The 24,348-nt window shown below is 39.3% G+C and overlaps 1 protein-coding gene across 1 annotated transcript in view; it reads right to left on the bottom strand.

Annotated features, from left to right (window-relative positions):
* Window positions 1–24,348, bottom strand: part of phgdh (phosphoglycerate dehydrogenase) — a 46,970-nt gene that overhangs the window by 7,497 nt on the left and 15,125 nt on the right. Inside the window, exons 5-10 of the mRNA XM_020516949.2 lie at window positions 24,020–24,118; window positions 20,369–20,501; window positions 10,657–10,805; window positions 3,539–3,691; window positions 3,074–3,212; window positions 2,273–2,400 (exon numbers count right to left, since the gene is read on the bottom strand). Of these exons, the coding sequence (XP_020372538.1) occupies window positions 2,273–2,400; window positions 3,074–3,212; window positions 3,539–3,691; window positions 10,657–10,805; window positions 20,369–20,501; window positions 24,020–24,118 (801 nt within the window). The remainder of the gene's footprint in view (window positions 1–2,272; window positions 2,401–3,073; window positions 3,213–3,538; window positions 3,692–10,656; window positions 10,806–20,368; window positions 20,502–24,019; window positions 24,119–24,348) is intronic.

The following is a 24,348-nucleotide window of genomic DNA, read 5'->3' as shown; positions in this document are numbered from 1 at the left end:
CACTTATAATCCAACAAATCATCTGACCCACCTGCAGAGATAATGAGGTGTTATATACTACAACTTGCTTAGGCCTAAATGAAAGATGCAATGGCTCTTTCATAACTTATAATGAACTGCAACTGTATTATCTTGCAGGTTGTAGCTACTGTTGTGTAATTTAATGTTCTGTTCTTCCTTATCTTCTCTAATGACTCCCATGTCAGGAGCCCATCTACCCAGTCAGAAGAAACAGAATGAAACTTGTTAAAACGCCCAATATGATTTATTCTGTTATCACAGCCTTATTTTATCCTATAAGCAACATTGCCATGAAACAAGTAGAAGGCAGACAATTCAAATGAGAGACATAAGATGATTGTATAAAGGAATTAGTCACTTGTCTGCCTAATTGTCCTACCATTAATGGCTGTGCCTTCAGCTACCTCACTAAAGCCCTCGGCTTCTCGGTCTTTCTTTCCTTCTTTAAGATGCTCCTTAAACCTATCTTTCTGACTAAGATTTTTGGCCTCCAGTCCTGATATCAAAGGTGCTACATAAATACAAAATGGTTTTACTCATGTTAATCATCAGCCAGCATTGTAAGACAAACTAACCATTATTTGCAGATGCACTCAATACCTTCACTGGTAATACACATCGTTCTGGAGAGGAAATAAACAATGGGCTGCAAAGTGGATAGGAAAAAATACAATAATGCACACTTGTGGCCTTCTACAGTTATCCCAAAACTCTGCATATTGCAAACAGACTGCAAAACAGCAGTGTTGTGCTGATGCTATACCACAGAACATCTGTAACCTAGCCCTCTAAAATCTAATTTTGGGCTTATGAGTTTCTGGAAGCTTCAAGCTGACCCTTTAGCCAATGGACTGCATATTTTCCAGTTCACCATCACTTGTTTCTTCTCAGTTATGTTCTCTGCTTCACTAATTGAGATTGCAGTAGAAGCCTGGATGTTTGAATGTACTTTCTACTGTATGAACGGATGACGCAGAGTCTAGATATTGGTCTTGGCCGCTGACCTCTCTGCGAACCTAAGGCAATAGGAGAACAAGAGAGGAAATAACAAAGTTATACTTTGAAAACAATAGCTTGCGTGGAAAGATGCTTTAAATTTTAGGCAACCTACCTATTCCCTGATCTGCAAATATTGCTGTTTCTGCAAGCTCAGAAAAAGGACACACTGGAAAGAGGAATTCATCCAAACAAATATCCAAGGTTCTCCAAGTTTCCATTCAGTGAGGTTAAATGGTTAGATTGTGAACATAGAATTTGTCAACACCTGTGCTTGCAGTGCATAAAATGTTTATTGCCACACGTAGCAACTACGATAGTAGCAATACATCATGCTTTAGCAAAAGGCGTGGAGCCCGCGCATTTGGCTAGTTGTCAAAGTGCTGTGTATTTTTTGATGATTCTATTCAGAATACAAACTGAACTACTGGTAAAATGCCTCCTACACCAACTTGTTAGAAAATTAAGCTAAAACGTATACATAATCTACCTTAGCAGCAACAAGAAAAGTTCCTCTTCAATTTGTCAAGTTTGATGCATAGGAGAAATAGCATTTGCTCTTCCAACCACCTCCATTCAAATTGCTTGGTCGCTTTTCATTATTGAAGAAAAACATCAGCTCTAAAAAGAGCCACAAACTTCCACCTTTAAGCTGTTTCATTAGATGGAGGTTTTGAGTGCTTATTGTAGCCATTTCACTCTCAGCGACAGAAGCAGACAATCTTAAAGTCAACCAGTGTTAAGAAGTTGCTGGCACAGGAGAGCCTGCTCTTTTAATCTGCATAAAAATCAAAACCAGCAAGTGCTGGAGAAACTCAGCAGGTCTGGCAGCATCAGTGGAGAGAAAAACACAGCTAAACATTGAGTCCAGTGACCAATCAGTTGTATTCTCCAGCACTCTGTTTCAAATCTCCAGCATCTAAGTTATTTGTTTTCTCTTAATCTGCATCATGGGCTAGATCATGGCAAATCCAAGCAAATAGTACAAATCATGAAAGGTCAGTGTATCTAAGTTTTCAGGTAGCAGCTAGTACTTCAGTAAACTGGTATATGAAGATGCACTCCAAAAACCTACAAAAATTCTACTAATCCAGTATGATGTTTAGAAAATAGCTTTTCTGACCACGAACACACAATTCATTGCCAAATGGACAGTAAATGCAAAAGGTTCTTATTATGAACTTCTAACAACTTGAATTAAAAACAGGTAAAAATAGGCATTATTTTCATGAGAAGGATGAAATATCCAACTTACATCCAGTCCTGCTTCTTTTGCGAACAGGGATGCATTGATGAGATTGACATGGTTTTCCAAGTCTCCTTTAAGCAATCCTACTACCACAGCTGTGGCAACACAGTTCCCAGCATTTTTCAAGAATGTGCCTTAAAGGTTACAGGAAAAAAACTTCATAATAGTAATCATATTCTTTTAAAAATCATTGTTTTGTTTTTATGCCTTCTGCTGTGACTCTCAATGTGGGTAGAGCCAATTATCCTTCTGCTCCAATGTCAACAATGTTAGTATTCAACTTAAATTTGCAAGTCAAACAGCCAAAGGCATTATATTTGTGTTCTTTCGCCAAGCCATGGAAGTGGAGTCAAGATAGCAAAAAAAAAACGAAAATCAGTTAGGGAAAATATATTGGATTATTCCGCACAATACAAATTAGAAAACCAATCATCCAGGAATCTGCACAGTTTTTTAACTGAAAACTTGTTGTTACTGGGCAAATTTAACAGTAGGTGATTACTTCAGATACAGTAAAATTTAGGGTCAGCTATGACCAGTATTTTTTAGGGGAACAACACGTTTGGCATCCTGGATCCCAAAATAAGTGACAGTGTGCTTACATTCTGGATTCAGGTTAGGAGCCAGAAAGTACAAGTGAGACTTAAAGGACTACTTATAACTAGGTCGTTTCATAGATCAACTCCCTTTTAACACTAATGTCATTACACCAACATCAACCATGACCACACAGCCCAGCTAAAAGGGTGCAAAGTTCTTATAGAAAAAGGGGTTGCTGACAATATCTTTCCAAATCATGTCTCTTACCTAGTGTTGTAACTTGTGCTTTGATTTTACCATTTCCTTGTCCAGTACATGCTTTTGCCACCAAACCTAGTGCTTCCCCAAGCTGGATCCAGGGTTTGGTTTCAGGGGTCATAGCATGGCTAAGAGCCTGGGCATTAATCTAACAAAGGACACAGAAAAATGTCAATTCTAACATTAAAAATAAAGTAATACCAACTTACAATATAAAATAAAAGGCTAAAACATTAAGTTTCACAATCAAGTTCTCAAATATTTTAAAACACTTCCAACTGTTTGAAATAACTTTCTCTATGTAGTTGCTTTGCTTACAGATAAAATAAACCTGTAAACCTTTATGCTGCTCTTGATGTAAATACTTTTATTGAATGACATTTATTGCAAGACATTTTCATGTTTTCCATTCAGTTTTACAAGATAATTTTCCTGTTTAAAGTGCTTAAATAACATAGCAGCAATGCTACATACCACTCCAACTAATGACTTGCCCGTGACCATGTCCACAATTTGAGTTGCAATGTCCTTTCCACAGCGTCTCTGGGCTTCATGGGTGCTGGCACCTAGATGTGGACAACTGACTACATTTGGATGTTTCACTAGAGAAAGATTCTTGGGTGGTTCCTGACAGCAAGAACATAAAATACCAAACTTTAAAATGAGACTGCAGGATTCTTTATTTGCATTTTTGATGGTTAAAAACCAATGGAAATTGTCATCTGTACTACAGAAAGCAAAGCAGTATTCACTGCAATTGAAAACATCAAACATTTACAACCTTAATTCAGATAACAATGGGAATGCGTAATTTAGAACAAAATAACATTGAATGTTGCCAGCAATTCTCAGTTTTAGCATATTGTAAACATTTTTCTTGGACGCCATTTAAGTCATGCAATATCCATAGAATTTTTTTAAAGCTGTTTATATACAACTTTGCCTTTTCTTTTCATTCAGTTCTATGGCAAATATGCACCAAGTTAATGTTTACAAAATGCCTTTTGTTGGTTTCAAGCAGCATATAGGAAACTTCTTGCCTATTTTATCAAGATGTGAGCCTCTACACAGGCTAACTGCTAAAGATATGCAGTAGTTTGGAGCAGAGAAAAAAAAAAGTGCAGCTTTCCCCAGAACTAAGCAACTATTGGTGACAACCTATGTTCCAGCCAATTGTATTTTCGTCTGCTTGGATCTCAGATCCATGTGCAGAAGCAACATCTGGAAGTCAATGCTGTGAATGGCACTGACACTCTCAACAGCTGCACAGCCACACAATTCGAGAGAACATTGACATCACCACTAATACTAAGGTACCAAGACAAATGAAGAAGTAATTTGCTGTGAGATGCAGGTGAGACAAGACTTGATAAAATTTTTATGCAGCAAAGATAACCAATTGTATCTTCATCCACAGCATTTAAGCCAATGTTGCACTCTCGAATTGAGAAACAGCACCTAGCTATTGTCTTCAATTTGAGCACTTTAATCAATGCTTGGTTGGGACAAAGTGACAGTGCAAATGTGATCAAGAGCTTCTGTAAAGCATCTTCCTGAAACTTGTTTCTATCTCTTAAAAAGGATGTTAGTTTGCTTACAAACACATCATCCTGACATGACACAATGATCTTCAATTTACAAATGAAGAATTTAGACATTTTATCAATAATTGGGAAAATCAACACCATATATTCTCTCCACACTAGCCCTAGTCAAGCAGAATTACTGAGGCAATCCTCTCCCCTAAAAACAGTTCAGTCCTCACTCCTCATGGGCCGGTGATCCCATAATGAACCTGGACCTATAGTGGGTGCACGACCACCAGCTGTCACCACTTCAATGTGAATTGATGGCAATGATGAGCCACTAGCCTTTGATTAGTGTGCAGCATTCCACAGGAAGGACTAACACCTTTGGTGAATTCAATCATGAAAAGCCTTACAGTGGCCACCTAAATTCCTGAAAGGCACTTAGTTCCTTCAGATCTCCACCACACAGAGGAGGCTTCCCCAGAAGTTTGTTGTCTGATGGATGTGATTCTATTGGCCTGATAAGATCCTGGTTCTTGACTTCCTCTTCCACAGGTGCTGCCAGACCTGCTGGGCTTCTCTAGCATTTTGTTTATTTCAGATTTCCAGAATCTGCAGTATTTTGCTTTTATTATTACAAGAGAATGTTGAGAAATTAATAATTATATCTAGGTTATTCTTTATAGAGTGTATAGTATTGGTAAGTTAATGTGGTGAATTAATGTAATTATCAATATTTTAATTCTTTGATTAGTATTATAACCTATAAACCCATCCTATACAGAAAATTCAAAAGTGATCATGTGAGAAAATGAGGAGGAAAGAATACAGAAGTGAAGGATTGTTGTAAAAAAGCATTTTGTCAAGGATTTTGTCTTACATTCACCAAGACAATTCACAAGACGAACTACAGTAAAAGGGAAAAACAACATTTATACTGTGGGAGAGGAGTGTGGTGACAGGTTGGCAAGCGAACTCTGATTAGTAAAGGCCAAAAGAGGGCATTTCATACATGTATTTAAAATACAAAAAGCTCCAATATTCACTATTTTGTGTTTGAAAACAGTACTCTGATTACCTTCCTTAAAAATAAGACAATCCCCTACCCTGCAAAGACTGCATACGATAAAAGTTCTGCTCAATAGAAGAGGCACCACTAACAGGATATTCCTTCAAGCAATATAGTCACAAATAAATAATGTGGTAGATGAACTTCGTTGCTAGATATGTAAGCCGTACATCCCAAAGACTGGCAGATTGTATCAAACAGTATATTGTCCTGTCTCTTTGCAAGTAAGGTGCTGACAGTACCCAACCAGCCCAAGCTTGCAAAACTCAGATTAGATCAGATTCTGCAAACAAGATAACATCATGGGCTACATAATTCTGACTGTGTGAAGAATTATGCCAACAACTAACTTAGGATTGTCAGTCAGCCTCTGAGTTTAGAGCACTTGTATATGCTGGCGGCTACATATTAACACAGGTATCTATTCCTTACAGACAAAAAGATCATATGCACACTGTGCCTGTTTCAACTTACCAAAATAGGTGACAGCCATTCTCTGGTTCATTTCTCAGGGCAATGCCACGACTAATCAAAGCTAATCTCTCGATTAAAATTTAAACAAAGTTTGGCATCAATAACTGGTGCATTCCCTATTGAAACACTACCAATCAGAGCCCACTTGCCAATAAATCAGAACTTAGCTATTGCGCAGGATAAATGTTGTTTTCCTTTTACTTTGATATTTCTTGTAAATTGTCTTGACGACTGGAAGGCAAAAATACATTCTGTCAAAGTATTTATCAGCACTGAAGTTCAGTACTACCAGATGAATGGTTGAAGTCTATACGTGAAATGTGAGAAAAATTGATTATATAAGATACTATGGGTGACTTGACAAGATGTGTTATGATCCCAACTGAGGTAATACAAGACAAGTCAGATCCCAGGGTTTGACCTGGCCTTAATTTTACCTATTGTTTACCACGGAGATCAGTCAGAGTATATTCACAAAAAACTGTCGATGTACTTTAAACAAAAGAATATAAAGGTTTATTCTGTAAAATGAAAACACAAACTATTCAAAACGATCTTGTTACAAAAATATCAGAAAGATTTGATCCTTTTATCAAAGCAACATTACTCAAACCTCATTGAAGGGTCATCTCCACACTAAATCTCCTTGTTCAGCTGGCAGGGCTGTCAGCAATTTCTGCATTCAGTCGATGATATTTTCTGCCCAGACTCTTAAATTAGCTGGTAACTCAGCTCACTTGCTACATAACGTAGGTTCCTTAACCTTATCTTCCATAGCTTTGGAGGTTGTCTTCCTCTGTCGCCTCGTGTTTCTGGTTTCTTTTAAGCAACTCTGTAACGCTTGGACTGATAATAATGAAGAATGGTGAGAAATACCACTTGTCTCTAAATGTAACCATATCTGGGCTTCTGCTCTCTCTTTAGCTTGCGGTTTCTTTAGCTTGCGGTTTCTTTATCTAGTCACATGACTTCTTGAAGTTACCTTTTTGTTTGAAATTCACCATGATTTTCTGGCTGCCTGAAACCAAACAAGTCAAATCTAAAAGAAACACAGAAGAAGTTGCTGGAAAAGCTCAGCAGGTCTGGCAGCAGTAAAGAGAAATCAGTTAATGTTTCAGGTCTGGTGACCCTTCCTCAGAACTAAGTGAGACCTAATATCAATTTTCCTCCACTTTAGAACCAATTTCCCAAGCAACAATAATAATGTATGTGAACCTTCATCACAGGTGATAGCCCTGTGGCAATTTGTTCAGAGCTTGAACACATTCATAAGCTCACCAGTGATTGGAAAGGTGTTGACAGTTGTCTCTGACAAAACTTGCATGGGTGGTGTTTCAGCACATGCCTTCCTCTTTAGCATGTTAATTCCTGAACTGCATTGAGACCTCGTTCAACAATTCCTGTCCATGGAATGCAAAGAATCCCACCACATCAGCTTCATTCACTTCATCAAAGCCAGCTTCCCTTGCCAAGGTCAAGGTTTTATGTTGAACTTCAGGGACGACAAAGGCTTTTTGTGGCCACTGACAAACTTGGACCACAATTTCTGCCACACACTGTTCAGGCATATTGATGTGATTTTACTCCAATCGTCAGCAATACTGTCCATGCTGTCGAGGATGTTGTGGCCACGTCAAAATTCCCTCAGTGATGGCACACTATTTTTTGCCTTGCTGAGTTTAAACAAAGTACAGTGAAGTTACTAGGCCTTGAAGGCTGCTGCTACTCTGACTCATGAGCAATGATGAAATTGTTAACACAGCGTGGAGCTGGAGGAGCACAGCAGGCTTCTGTTTTCATCAGAATTTCTGAAGGGTCCCGACCCGAAACGTCAACTTTCCTGCTCCTCTGATGCTGCCTGGCCTGCTGTGTTCCTCCAGCTCCGTACTGTATTATCTGACTCCAGCATCGGCAGTTCTTACTATATCTCAATGATGAAATTGTGTTGTGTGGCAGGAAAAGCATCTTCACATTTTCATAGACTTCATTAAGGCTGATGAGATGACCCAGGCAATTATTCAACCAAAGCAATATCTTGAAGGCACGTTTAGCTTTCTCACAATATGCCCTTCTTGCAGGGATGACAAAAATGCAGAATGCCCAAGAAACTCAGAGCAGGAGTCCGGCAGCATCAGTGGAGAGAGAAGCGAGTTAACATCGAGTGTCTGATATGGCTCTTCTTCAGGAGGTGGGGATGATATATGGACAGAACCATTCCTGAAACAGTGGGCCTGTAATCCAAGCTTTCTTATTAGATTGCTATATGTCATGCAGATGCTCCTTTGTGTAATGCCTCAACATCCTTGTTCTTGGACCTGTATGCCATTAAGTGTTTAAAAACTGAATCTCCTGCAGCGTTCCCAAAAAACCAAACTGTAAGGCCATTTTTCGTAGCTTTAAATCCTGACATCATCATCTCCTGCGAAAAGCACTCTCTCTAGAATACAAGTTTTCTAAAAAAGCCCCATTTCAGCAACTTTAAAAACTTGTTTTTCTGATTGCATTGTTACCTTCTTCAATGACTCTCTTCAAATGGGCAGAGCATTCATCCCCTGCTTGTGTCAACACTAGCTGCCTCCCCAGACATTCCAGTGCCATCCAAATAGGCACATGTTAATGCTGAACCATCCAGACTTGCACTGAAACTTTCTGACTGTGAACTTTCACTCTGCTCATTCCATAAGGTTTCATACATTCTGACTTTTTCTAATGTCACCAGCAAACGAAGTAGTACCCTGGCACTGATTCTGATCTGAGCACTGAACTTCAAGAAGCAGCACAGGTATCAAATCAGCATCACATGCTATTAGCATTATAATCTGAAGTTCTATATGCTTTCAGGAGATGCTGACTGAACATTCACTAAAGCCGTCATCGTAATGGCATCTGGAGCAGTTCACACCAGAATCATGTGCACATGCTGCAGAGACTATTTTGGAAGCAAAACAACACTCGGTGCCAAACAAAGTATCAATGAACTATCTAGCTGTGGCTTCACTTTTGTAGCCTTAGCTTTTCAAAAACAGTCCTGAAAACATACCAGATTCCAACATAACAATTAATTCTCTCTTTTCTTAATTTGATACAGTACATAAATTTCAAATTTTACCAGGGGATAAATATCCTGACCCCAAGAATAAGTATATTATGGGACAGTTGTATCCCAAAACAGCTGCTACAAGGGCTTAGAAATTATCTGGGACAAAGTATAGTTGTCATGGACATATTTACATAACCTTTTATACTGGACCTCAACACATCAGATCTGTTTGGATACATTCCAGGTTCCCACAGTTATCATAACCGTGCTTATATCATCCATTTTAATCAAGTTTTGACAAAGGCTAAAAAGACACTTTTACATTTTAAGTTTGGAACGTGCGAGATAAAGCAAATAGTCGATGGTAGTTATGTAGCAAGATTTCACTAACTTTGATATCTATAGCAAATTGCTTGTTATTATATTCAAATTGCTGCTTCTGTGCATTTTTTTGTTGAATTTTTTTTTTTTTTTTTTTTTTAAACTAGTAGTTTCTGGCACATTTGCCTAGTCGATAGCTGAACCACACAATTCAGAAAGAACCCAGATATAATTATTGATCAGTGTGGTACAGGTTGCTTTCACTGAAGTTGGGGAAAAAAAGAACTGCGAATGCTGGAAATCAAACAAAAACAGAATTTGCTGAAGAAGGGTCACTAGACCAGAAACACTAACGCTGCTTTCTCCCCATAGATGCTGCCAGATCTGCTGAGGTTTTGCAGCAATTTCTGTTTTTGTTTCAATGTAATTAACACTGGTGCCCTAATTGTAGAGAAACGGCCCCGAAGGAGAACAATTCTCCTTAAGCCATAAATACTGACATTTTATGTCTCAGTTTGAAATTGGCCCAACATTAAAGCTCCTATCAGATCTTAAGGCACTTAATAGACTCCGAGTTCACTTTTCTCATTTTCTGAATGCTGCACTAATGCTCTTCTTGAGGCACCTTCTTCATCTTCCAACCCCAACAGGATTCTCTACATGTGTGAACAGCAGTTGCTCAGGCAAATTAGTCAAGCTCATGGAGTACAAGCAGAAAGGCTGATGTTCTAGCCTGACATTCCTCCAGTAAGAGAAGGAAATGGTAAAGTGGTATGTAAGGCTACAAAGAGATAAAAGTTGGAGTAGGTCATTTGCTCCTCCAAAAGCTGTTTTGATGTTCAATGAGATTATAGCAGATCATCTACCTTAATTTCACCTTTTTGCATTATCTCTATTTCACTCAATATCCAAAAACATCTTTGCACAAGATAAACACTACAAAGTTGACCAGAACTACGTGACAAGAGTCAGTGCACTTCAAAAGGAAATTCACCGAAGCATTAAGTTGATGTAAAGCAATATAAACACAATTACAATAAATAAATTCAAAGTTTGAAAATTGTTATACATTACTGATTGTAGGAGAGAAACAAAATTCCAGCAATATACACTTCAACAATTCTAATGAAAGGCAATTCAATATATAATTTCTTCGTACCTCTTCGAATACATCCAGTCCTGCACCACCACACTGTCCAGATTCCAATGCCCGAAGTAACGCTTTCTCATCAATAATACCTCCTCGAGCACAATTAATAACTTTGACTCCCTTTTTACATTTGGCAAAGTTCTCATCATTCAACAAACCTAAATATTATAATATAAATAATATGAAAGTATATTGCAAAATAATTAGGTATTTTTGTCATAGAACAAAGAACAAAGAAAATTACAGCACAGGAACAGGCCTTTTGGCCCTCTAAGCCCGCACCGATCCAGATCCTCTTTCTAAACCTGTCGTCTATTTTCCAAGGATGTATATCCCTCTGCTCCCTCATACTTGCAGTGTCTGCTTCCAAACTGTTGATTTATATCAAATTATTAGATCATTCAGATTATTTGAAAAGCTTTCTCAAAACAATACAACTTAATTCACAAAAATTTATCCAGTTAGTCACAGTACCAGATATACCATGATCATCTTGGAGATTAGCTGAATAAATCGATATCAGCTGAAGGGGAAGTAGGGACACCAATTGGCCTGAAGTCACATGGGTTAAGGGGGGAAAATTCAGCTCCGATGGCTGATCTGGATCACTATCCCATGACCAATGCTGAAAGTATAAGAATGGATGAGGAAAGGACAGAATCTGGCTGCCCACAATCTACTGACACTCACTGCTGCAGCTGTTCAATAAATTAAGCATTTGGAGGTGCCCACGGAACAATACTCAAAACAAGGTTTTAATGCCAAGGGAAGAACTTGACTAGGAAGAGCTGAAAAACAATGCAACTTATGTCACGTCATTTAAACATTGCCAAAATTTGATGGAAAATGCTCGTTGCATCAGCTAAACAGACATTATATTTACATCATTTAGCAATGTACAAAATCCAGATAAATTGACAATCACCCCAAGATATTACTAGGCCCTACAGTCAAATTGACTAAGAGGAGAATTGCAGGAAACAACGAAAAGCTCTAAATTTGAAGTCTTTTGGCTAGCGTTTTCAGTTTCATAAACAAGTTAGCAATTACTTAAATGTTTTGGTATACACTGTTTTTATTTGCCAGCATATTTGCAAAGTATGACAAATTCTGGCGACATGGAATTAAAAAAAAAAGTGCTGATGAAACTTAGCAGGTTTGACAGCTTGTGGACTGAGAAGCAGTTAACATGTTGAGTCCCATACAGCACTTCTGAATCGAAGGCAACTGGGAATTGACGATTTCATGCTATTGACAAAGGGAGAGGAGAGAGGAGAAGCAAGTGGAACAGATGGTGAGGCTGCCCAAAGCTCATGCTAATGGTAGTAGAGACATAGATGCAGAATAGCTGTTAAGGTATTAACAGTGGAAAATAGGTAGCCCTACAAATCTAATCTACTGTATTCAGTGCTCACAATGTCTACATTGGCATGATCATACACAGCTGGGTTACATTTTGCAGGAACACCTGCATTCTGGTCCATAACAATGACCTTCTGGTTGCTTGCTATTTCAGTACACCATGTTGCTCTGACATTAATGTTTCTGTCCTAGGCAGTGCTCTAGTGAAACCTAATGCAAGCTGAAGGAACAGCAGCTCATCTTATGCTGAGGCATTATATAGCTTTCAGGACTCAACATTTGAATTTAACAACTTAAGGCATTAACACTTTCCCCCATTTTGATTACAACTCTTCTTCATTCCACTTCTCCCAAACACCCAATATCCCCACCCAGTGAGTTATTTGCACAGCTTTGCTCTCAGCAGAGCTGGCACAGCTATTTTCTACAATTGCACGACAACGGGAAGATTTGATCTCAAGATGAGAATTTTAAAAGAGAGTCATCCTTTAACTGACAGCCAATGTTATGTCGGTGAGCACAAGGGTGATGCATGAAAAGGATTTGAGAGAGTTCTAACCTTCCTATTCAGCCAAAGAAAATTTAAATTATTTCAGTTTCTCAGAGGAACATTTACATCCAGTTAATTGTTAAGTTTATCAGCATTGATATTTTTGAATGAACAGGTGGGGGCTGGTTTAATGTCTACCTTGCTTTTTTTTTTATAAAAACTGACCCAACACTAAACATCTACAGTTTGTGCCCCTATACTCTGTGCTTACTTGTTGCCCACCTGATATCAAATCCTCATCCATACCTACATAACCCTAAACATGAGGACTTCAATATTCTTCCATAATCCATAAACTTCACTTCTTGCAACACCTTCCTGCTTATATTCTATGTCACACCAAGTTCTGCTCAGCCATCACTCGTATACTTGTGACAATAAGTCGGAGCTGTACAGCACAGAAACAGACCCTTCTGGTCAGCACAGACAAGTTGGACCGATATCCAAAATTATTCTAGTCCCATTTGCCAGCATTTGGCCCATATCCCTTTAAACTCTCCCTGTTCATGTACCCAGCCAGATGCCTTTAAATGTTATGATTGTACCAGCCTCCATCACTTCTTCTGGCAACTTATTTCACAGAGGATGGTGTGTGTTTGGAAAAGTTGCCCCTTATGTCTCTTTTAAATCTTTCCCTTCTCACCTTAAACATATGGCCTCTAGTTTTGGACTCTCCTGCCCAAGGGAAAAGGCTGTGTCTATTTACCCTGTCCACGCCCCTCAATTTTATAAACCTCTATAAGGTCACCCCTCAGTCTACAACGTTCCAGGGAGAATAGCCCCAGTCTATTCAGCCTCTGAGAGCTCAAACCCTCCAACCTTGCCAACACGCTTGTAAATCTTTTCAGAACCCTTTCAAGTTTCACAACATCCTTCCTATAGGAGGGAGACCAGAATTGCACGCAATACTCCAAAAAGTGGCCAAACCGATGTCCTGTATAGCTGCAACATGATCTCCCAGCTCCTATACTCAATGCACTGACCAATAAAGGCAAGCATATCAAATGCCTTCTTCACTATCCTACCTACTTATGGCTCAACTTTCAAGAAAGTGTGGAGCTGCACTCCAAGGTATCTTTGTTCAGCAACACTTCCCAGGACCTTACCATTAAATGTATAAGTCCTGCCCTGATTTGCCTTTCCAAAATGCAGTACCTCATATCCAAATTAAACTATCTGCCACTCCTTGTCCTACTGGCTCATCTGATCAAGGCCCCATTGTACTCTGAGGTAACCTTCACTCTCTGCTTCACCTCCAATTTTGGTATCATCTGCAAACTTACTAACCATACTTCGTATGTTCACATCCAAATCATTTATATAAATGACAAAAAGCAGTGGTCCCTGCACTGATCCTTGTGGCACATGCCTAATCAAAGGTCCCCAGACTGAGAAGCAACCCTTCACCATCACCTGTCTTCTACCTTCGAGCCAGTTCTGTATCCAAATAGCTAGTTCTCCTGTATTCCATGTGATCTAACCTTGCTAGCAAGTCTACCATGAGGAACTTTGTCGAACACCTTACTAAAGTCTATATAGATCATGTCCATCACCCTGCTCTCATCAATCCTCTGTTATTTCTTCAAAAAATTCAATCAAGTTAGTGATACATGATTTCCCAAGCACAAAGCCATGTTGACTATCCCTAATCCATCCTGGCCTCTTGGTTTTTTTCAGTCCCTCAAATTTAAAAGTCTAATATATGTTTAAATCCTGTCTTTAAATTTTTAATCTTTTCCAGATCTACAAGATCTCATAGCTTTCTTTCATTTTCTCCACCAAATCTAACCACTACCATAATCAACTTGCTCTACAACCTTTCCATTTCTAAACCCTTCTGGTGTTTTCTCCTTCAAAATCACCTCTTTCAACAGAATATCAGTCATACCACTTGTATCTCTTTGGTTCTAGATGTATTTTTCTTCCTGCTTTTGAAGTGCTTAAGAACACTATTCAATGTTAAAATGCTATACAAAGGCAATTTATTGCTATTAGCATTCCTGACCTCACTATTCCCTCTATTCACAAAAATATCTCCATTGCTGAACTTCCTTCTAGAATGCTTAACTTTGCACAAATTTCTTTGTCAACAATTCAACTTTCTACAAAATTGAAGTATTTATCAGATTTAAATATTGCCTTCATATCTGTAGAACCTCTTGTAAATGGTTCACCAGCAATCGTGACCAAGATACAAGATTAGCTTCTAGTCTGATAAATGAGTGTTGGAAGGGATACTGAACATTCCATCAAAAACACCTGCTTATCAAAACCTGTGCACTGACACTCAGTTAGCACTCCTCAAAGACTTAAGTCCAGACTTCATTACAATCTTGGTCAAAACATGGACAAAAGTCCTCTAGCCTTCAACATCATTTGACTAAGTATAGCATCAAGGAACCACAGAAAAAAACTGGAGTCAGTGGAAATTGTGGGGAAAATTCTCTACGCAAGATGGAAAAGTGGTAGAAAACAGAAAAACAAATAGGCCAGTTAGCTTGACATCTGTCATTGGCAAAGCTGTTGGAATTGATCATTAAAGAGATTATAGCTCTGCCTGACAAAACTCTCGATAACTGGAAACAGTCGCCATTGTTTTGGCAAAGAGACGTCATTCTAAACCAATTTATTCAAGGTCTTTGAAGAGTAGCATGTACTGTGGATAAAGAAAATCCTGTAGACGTAATACAATTGGATTTCCAGAAGGTATTTGATCAGATGCCACAAAGGATATTGTGGAAAATAGAAGCTCATGATTTAGGGCATAAATTATTAGCATGAATAGAAGATTGGCTGGCTGACGCACAGAGTACACATAAGGGGTCTTTGTCTGATTGGCAGGTGATGGGTGGAATACACAGGAATCTGTGCTGGGGCCTATGCTGAGCCTCAACATTTACAATTTATATTCATGACTTAGATGAGGGGAGTGAAGGCATGGCAGCTAAATTCACAGACACTACCAAGATAATTAAGAAAGTACGTTGTGAAGAAGTTGTAGATGGATATAGACTGGTTGAGTGTGGACAAATATTTGGCAGATGGAATATCATGTTAGAAAGTATGAAGTTGTTTACTTTGGCAGGAAAAATAGAAATGCAGAGAATTACTTCAAATGAAATTCTAAGATGCGGATGCGAAGAAATTTAGGTGTTCTGCTGCATGAGTCATAAAATTAACATGCAAGTACGTGCACAATCAAGGCAGTTAATAGGATGTTATCCCTTATCAAAAGAGGAATTGAACATAAAGAAAGAATGTTTTGCTTCAGTTCTACAAAGTATTTGTGAAATTACATCTGATGGTACATACCTTCTTTCGAGGCAGGGGAATCAATAATTACAAATACACTGGAGGCCAGTCAGCCCAATGTATCTATACCGGCTATTAGAGCATTTTGACACTGAAAAGTGATTATCTCACATTGCAATTTTTTTTTTGCAAAACACAAACCGTGCCCAATGGCTCCTGATCCTTTTATGTGCAGGAGATTTCTCCCTGTCTGCTCTGTGTAGACCCCACATGACTCTTAAAAAAAAAAGTATCAAATCTTCCCTGTTCTTTCCTCTAGAAGAGCACAGTCCCAACATCCCTGTACTATCTTCACATGTTATACAAGAAAATCAATATATTTATTATATGTAGTTATCATATCCTCAGGACTATTGCAGAAGCAAACCAAAAGTTGTCCAATTCATGCCATGGAATCCCTAACATCCATCCAAGGGGTTTTATTAATTTATGAGATGTGAGTGTTCCTATCTGAGCCAGCATTTATTTCCCACTCTAGCTTGCCTTTGAGAAGGTGATAGTGAGTTCCCTTCTTGAACTTTTACAGTTCATTCAGTGTAAGCAGGCACACAATACTGTAGGGAGGGAGTTCCAGGAGATTTTGACCCAGTGATACTGAATTAACAGCAATACATTTCCAAGTCCAGATTGTGTGGGGCTTGGAGAGGAACGAGCATGTGATAACATTCAGGTGTTTCTACTATCCTTGTCCTTTTAATAGAGTGGCTGTGGGTTTGGAAAATGCTGTCGAAAGAGCTTTGGTGAATTTCTGCAGTCCATCTTAAAAACTAGGAGCAACAGTGGGCCATTTTGCCATTCGACAGAATCATGGTTGATCTTCTCTCTCAATGCCATATTCCCACCTTCTCCTCGCAACCCCGATGCTGTTGAAATTTAAAAGTTTATCTATATCCTGCTTGAATACAGTGACTTGGCCTCCACAGCTTTTTGGCATAAAGAATTCCACAGGTACACTCTGCTTTGAGTGTGCCCTATATCTTGAGACTGTGTTCCTGGTGAAAAAACCAAATACATCACATCCACAGGTTCTCCCTTGTCTATTCTACTATTTACATTCTCGAAAATCTCCAATAAATTTATTAAGCATGATTTTCCTTTCTTAAACCCAGGATGACTTTGTCCTATTCCCATTAATGCTTTCCAAATGTTCTGTTACCATGTCTTTTATTATACTATTTATACTATTATACTAGTATATATTATTTCAGCATTTTCTGCACTCTTGTAGATGCCATATACTGCCGCTGAGTTTTGATTGTCAACCAAATCAACACTAGAAGTGTTTCCAATCAAGCAGGCTGCTGTGTGTTGGATCGAGCCTTGTTGGTGCTGCATTCATCCAGACAAGGGGGTTATCTTGTAGATGGTGGACAGGCTTTGGGGAATCAGTGAGTCACTCATTACAGGATACCAAGCCTCTGACCTGCACGTGGCCAGTATTCACATGGTTAGTCCAGTTCAGTTTTTAGTCAATGATAACACTGAGGACATTGATTTGAGTTGGAGATTTAGTGGGGTGGGAATACCATTGAATGTCAAGGGGCAACGGTTAGATTCTACTTTGTTGAAGATGGTCATTTCTGGGCACTTGTTTGGTGTGAATGGTACTCTCCACTTGTCAGCCCAAAACTGCATATTGTCCAGGACTTATTGCATTTGGCCATGGCCTGCTTCATGTCAGGAATCACAATTAGTGCTGAACAGTGTGCACTCAGCATAGGAAGGTGATTGATGAAGCACTCAAGATGGTTGGGCCTAGGACATTACCTTGAAGAACTCAGGGCTCTTGTGGTGCAGTGGTAGCGTCATTAACTCTGAGCCAGGAGGCCTAGGTTCAAGTTCCACCTGCTCCAGAGGGGTCACATAACATCACTGAACACGTTGGTCAGAAAATATCTACCCTGAGGAACTCTTTCAGAGAAGTGCTGGAGCCAAGGTGATTAATAACAACGACAACCACCTTCCTTTGCGTTAGGTACGACTCTAACTAGAGACTTGCCCATGTCCCTATTTTCACACCCCCCAGGTCAAACATGGCCTTGATGGCCAGGGCATTACTCAACTCCCACAGCAGTCTACTTGAGGGATAGCCTAGATTACAAACCTACATCCATAGGGGAATAAACATGAATTTTCAGAGGTGAAGACTACTAGCTGAGCCACAATGACTCTTACAATACTATTAATTCTGTACGAACACTGAAAATAAACAAAATTGATTGGAGAGGAAACCTTAAACCCAGGATCTTGTCACACAAATAGATTTCTCAGAGATGTAGATGGAAATGTGAAATTTGAAACACAAGTCGATCAGTCATGATTTTATTGAATGAACAGGGTTGAATGAACAATTCAATGAATTGATTGAATTATTGAACAGGCTCTACGGGCCAAATGAGATTACTTCCGCTCCTTGGTTGATTGAAGTCATACCAAACACAAAAGGAAGACAGTTGTGGTTGACTCAATATATTTACAGCATTGGAGGAGGCCATATGGCCTACTGTATCCATGCCAGTCAACAAAGACCTTAATCTTACTTTCCAGCTCTTGGCCCATAGGTTGTGACAACACAAATGAATAACTATACACTGCTTAAATGCTTTGAATGTTTCTGACTAATACATTCTTTCAGGCAGTGAGTTCCAGACTTCAACCCCTCTGGGTGAGAATTTTTTTTCAACTCTTCTCTTAATGCTACACCACTTACTTTAAATCCATTCCCCCCACTGGTTACTGATTGTCTTACTCTTTCAGGTCCCCTCTCAAACTTCACTGCTCCAAGAACAACACCACCAACTACTCAATCTTTCCTCATAGCTCAGATCCTCTAGCACAGCCAGAATCAGGGTAGTGTTTTGGGTTCAACTATCTTCAAATCTTTCATCAATTCCATCATAGAGTCAGAAGTGAGGATGTTCACAATTGACTGCACAAATGCTCAGAACTTCCCTGGATATTGAAGCTGATGAGACACTGGTCACTGACCACCTCTAACAAGAGGCAATTTAACCATTGCTCCTTCTTCAATAGCATGCCCACTCTCAACACCAAGGACATTACCATCAACTAGAAATTGTACTGGACCAGACATAAATACTGCAGCTACAAGAACAGATCAGAAGCTTGGAATTCTGTGGCAACTTGATTCCTAGTTCCCCACTGCTTGTGCACCATTTACAAGGAATAAGTCAGCAGTGTGACGGAATACAACACTAGAAGCTTGACATGATCCAGGCCAAAACAGCATACTTTACTGGTACCCTATATATCCTGGTCTACATTTACACCCTTCATTACCACTGCAGTGGTAATAACGTGCACCATCTTCAAATTGCACTGCAGTAACGCAACAAGGCTTCTCTGACAGCACCTTCCAATATTGCAACCTCAACCATCTGGAAGGACAAAGTTAGCAGATGCATGGAAATACCACCACCTGCATGTCCCTTCCAAGCTATACACCAACCTGACTTCTAGCCATACTGCCATTTCTTCATTATCACTGAGTCAAAAACCTGGAAACCCATTCCCAACAGCATTGAGAGTGTACTTACACCAAATGGATTGCAGCAGTTCAAGGCGGCAACTCACCATCACTTTCTCCAGGCCCAAAAAATCCAGGCTTAGCTATTGATGACCATATCCCGTGGATGAAACAAAAAAATAAAGTGACCAATATCTTCCTGGTCTTTGACTTCTTGTTGTCACAATTATTATACCTCATTTGTATTTATAGATGTTAATATGATCAGAGCAGTTTTGAATTTATTAATTTTCTAAATTCCAGGTACACAACTATGACTGAACTTCTCTCATTCTATAGCTTTACTATAGAAGAACAGCAGTCCTTCCTTCATTACAGGCTTTTAACTCTTAATAGACTAGGTTTTAGTCAAGTTTTATCATCACTGCTCAGGATCGGTTTTCTCCTTGTTCTTTATTGATTTCAAATGTGACATATCTGCACAATGGGCTCTGGTCTTTAAACTTGGCTTGCCCATATGTAAAGAAAACTAGGTTTAGCAGGCTACAAGCAGGATATTTAGAATAAAAAAGCAACACATATCATGGTCTAAAATCTATAAAAGATTATTAATACTTTGGCAATAAAGCCTTTGCAGAACCATTAATCTGCCTTATACCCATTGCAGATGTCGACCGACTTACTATGCACATCACCTTAAAAATTTACTCGACTTATTTCTTTTCAGTTTTTCCTTTTTCACTTTAAATCTTGTGATGTTTAAAGGGGTTGGAAAAATTCAACCAGATCACTTTTTGTTCAAAACCTAATCGATTAAAATAATTATTCAGAGACCTCCCTTGTACTTGTGTTGCTGCTGCGGCTGATAAGATAGGTCTCCACGAAGGTGGGTAGTTCATCATTTAAAGTAAGTTATTTGCCACCTGAATTAATCATTAAATTTCATAACCACACAAGAATGCCTTGAAAAATCAACGCACAGCAGTTTGAGAGACCGAACATTTATTTACCCTTGGTAGATGGCGTTAAAGGGGTGTGGACAGTGATGAAGTCACATTGTGGCCACAGGTGTTCCAGAGCCAGGAATTCTACTCCAAATGTAGCAGCCACTTCAGCAGGAATTATTGGATCATAGCCTATGGTCTGAAATAATAATTACAAAATTTCCATTGATTTTGATTTAATTCACAATTTCAATGTATGTCAGAATTGAAATTCATGTGGGTTCCACAGAGATTAGGCAGCTATACATCTCTGAATGACAAGATGATTCCCATTCACTATACAACATTTGTATGGCAGAGAAAGTTTAAGGCTTTATGACCAAGATAGGACAGAAGGGGAGAGGATGATGATGGGAGTCATACCCAAGTAGAGTGAGGCACTGAAAGTCAGTAATAATTGAGCTAAGATAGTTATGTGGTGAGAAGAACAAGGACCGAGGAGATTGGCTTCAGGCAGGAACTCAGCTTATTAAAGGCTCAATACAGTAAAATGAGAGAGTCAGTGCATGAGCACGTGGCAGAGGGAGCACAATACATTCATGAGCTATTCGCACTGGAACTAAGTATAATGAATAAACTTCACAAATTCCCCAAGTACGAAATTCTTGATAAACTAATGGCTCCAAATGGTAACCCTTGAATGCAGAAATACAAAGAAAGTACAGAGTCTGGTTATGTGCTATTTACTGTAGGGATGCAAAAATGCTTCACAGAAAACTGAAGTTTAATGGCATGGAAGGGAAAAGGAATGGGGAGGGAAGGGAAAGGTGGTAGGGGTGTGTGTGCGTGCCAGTGGCAGTGGGGAGCGAGGAAGAGAAGTGCAGCAGTCAGTACTGCTCTGGGGTGTGGAAGGCAGCATCCTAATGCAAGCCTGTTTTGTGTCTGTCTTTTATTATTTTTTGAATTACTGAGACAGTAATCCATCTGCACTTGGTAGTACAAACAGAACTTTCTTTTTGGTTGCAAGTTCAACTGCTGGGAATGTGTATCAACAGGAAAAGATAGGCTTGTCAATATAAAATTAATGACATATCATTGTTTTGGAGAACCCTTCGTTCACAGCAATATTTATTCAAAATAACAGAATTAATGTTTTTATATTAATCAATTCTATATTTTATTTTATCAGACCACAGATTAAAAGCATTACTGAATGCCCATTATCAACATTTCAATGGTAGCATTGTTCACATTCTACTGAGAAAAACAAAGACCAACAACGGCATTTTAGAAATCAGTATAATTTCAGCTGCAGAGTGGATAATAGCGCAAAGTTCTAAAACCTACATACATAAAATTTGTACATGTAGAAGTTTAGTACTAGTCTATTCAAACTACACACACACACTCAATGATCTCTTTATATTATGGTTGGTTGGCTCACCGAGCTGGTTCATTGTTCCGCTGACGTTTCATTGCCCTGCTGGGTAACATCATCAGTGCAGCCTCCAATGAAGCGCTGTTGTGTTTTCCCGCCTGTCGTTTAAACTCTAGTGTCTGTTGAGCTGGATTACCTCACTTCCGGTTTTCCTTCACAATGGGAGTGTATATGGGGTCTAGCTCTAAGTGTTTACTGATGGCTTTCTTAGTGGAGAACCAGGCCTCTAGGAATTCCCGTGCTTGTCTCTGTTTCACCTGTCTCAGGCAGTGCTGCCAATGTTTCTCAGAGAAACACAGGCAACACTACTGAAACAAGAATAAGACCCTAGTGACACCATCTCCACAGACAACATGCTGAAGATACTGGACCTTTGCCTCACCAACCACTTCACCTTTAACAGCCAAATATATGAACAGATCAAGGGGACACCCGCGGGATCACCCATCTCTGGACCAATATCTGAAGTGGTGATGCAGAGAATTGAAAGCATGGCCCTTCCACTAATCCAACCAAAACTACGGATATGCTACGTGGATGACACCTTCGTCATTACTAAACAGACCAAACTAGAGGAGACACACGAGCTAACAAACAACACCCTCACCAGGATCAGATTCACCAAGGAAGAGGAAAAGAACAAACAGCTCCCATTCCTGGACGTCATGGTAGAATGCAGGACCAATGGGGAATTCTTAACAAAGGTACATAGGAAAGCCACACACACTGATCAAGTACTGAATTTCAACAGCAACTACCCGAACACACACAAATGAAGTTGCTAGGGAACATTATTTAAATGGACAACAACACACTGCAGCAGCACAGAACTACACCAAAAAGAAGAGTACCTCTTCCAAGTATTCAAATACAACGGATACCCGAGAAACTGGGTCAGAAGATGCCTATTACACGAACGACACCAGGAAGATACTACATGCCCCGATGCACTCACCACACTACCTTACATCACGAACACATCTGAACTGACCACAAGACTCCTACAACCACTGGGCATCAGAGTAGCACACAAACCCACATCAACCCCACGCCAACTGCTCACCCGAACCAAAGACCCACTACCCACAATGGACAGGGCCAATGTCATATACAAGATTACCTGCAGAGACTGTGGCAAACATTACACTGAACAAACAGGAAGAAAATTAACCACAAGAGTACATGAACATCAACTAGCAACAAAAAGACACGACCAATACTCACTCATCTCCATCCACATGGATAAGGAAAACCACCAATTCGATTGGGACAACACCAGGATCCTGGGACAGGCGAAGCAGAGACAAGTTCAGGAATTCCTAGAAGTCTGGTTCTACTAAGAAAGCCATCAATAAACACAGAGCTAGACCCCTTATACACTCCATTGCGAAGGAAAACCGGACGTGAGGTAATCCAGCTCAATGGACACCAGAGTTTAAAACACAGGCGGGAAAACACAACAGCGCTTCATCGGAGGCTGCACTGATGATGTTACCCAGCAGGGTAATGAAACATCTGCGGAACAATGAACCAGCTTGGCGAGCCAACCAACCACAACATCCACAACCCGAGGTACAAATCTACTCTAAAACCTTGGATCTCTTTATTAATTCAATTTGGGCTCAACTTGGAGGAAATCTGAGGATCTATGGTAAGCCAATGCTTCAGTTACAGCTCAGAGTTCAACTCTATTCTAAAAGCCACATTCTTCCAAGGGTCATGCCTTTATCCAGATATCTTGCAAGTATTTCAGAAGCTTATTGTAAAGCAATGAGCAAAGGCTATACACAAGTGGAAATTAATAGTTATTATCAATACAGGCAAAACAGATCACTAAGTTTTCATATGATCGATCAGGATGTTAATTTAGCAATCAATCTAGCATTGCTCCCTAGGTTACACCCCACTTAGGTGTGACTGAAAAGAAATATTTTTATTTTCAGAGCACGAATAAAAACTAGATACATGTCTTACTTAAAATCAGTTTTAATGGATGACAATGTTTGATATTCTATCTTATGACAAAATGGCTTACTTTTAAATAAATTTGAATGTTTAACATTCTCTTATTTCATGATAGGGTGTAAGCATGCAAAACGATCAATTCGATCATTACAATTTGACTATGCAAATTTCCATCACAAAACCTTTCACTGCAATCTATCGAGGCACAGGAAAGCAAGTTCATAGCAAATGTTCTAGCATTTTTTCATCGCTATGTTTTATCGATTTAGAAATGTGGATAGTTAGACTTGCACCTTATCATACAGCAGCATTACCTTCATTCCAAATGATTGCATTCTGATTGCTACTTCTTTGCCAATTCTTCCAAGTCCTACAATTCCAAGGACTTTCCCAAACAACTCCATGCCCATGAACTGTAAAATCAAAACCAAGATAAATGTAATTGAGTCAAACTTTAAAACAGGAGAAATGTCGAGTACAACTCCTGCTGTATTTATTTTTCCCATCTTCTACTTGTTCTTCTGAAGAAGATGACTTGTATACAGATACTTCATATCAGCCATCCATCAGGATCTCTACATGTTGAGCCACAGCATGCTATTAGACTGTGCAGCACAGAGGACATTACAGCTGAGCCATTTCT

This window comes from Rhincodon typus, chromosome 7, assembly GCF_021869965.1.
Source record: "Rhincodon typus isolate 14 chromosome 7, sRhiTyp1.1, whole genome shotgun sequence".
NCBI lineage: Eukaryota > Metazoa > Chordata > Chondrichthyes > Orectolobiformes > Rhincodontidae > Rhincodon > Rhincodon typus.
Note: the sequence above shows the minus strand (reverse complement) of the source record. Positions and strands in the feature narration are given on the sequence as shown.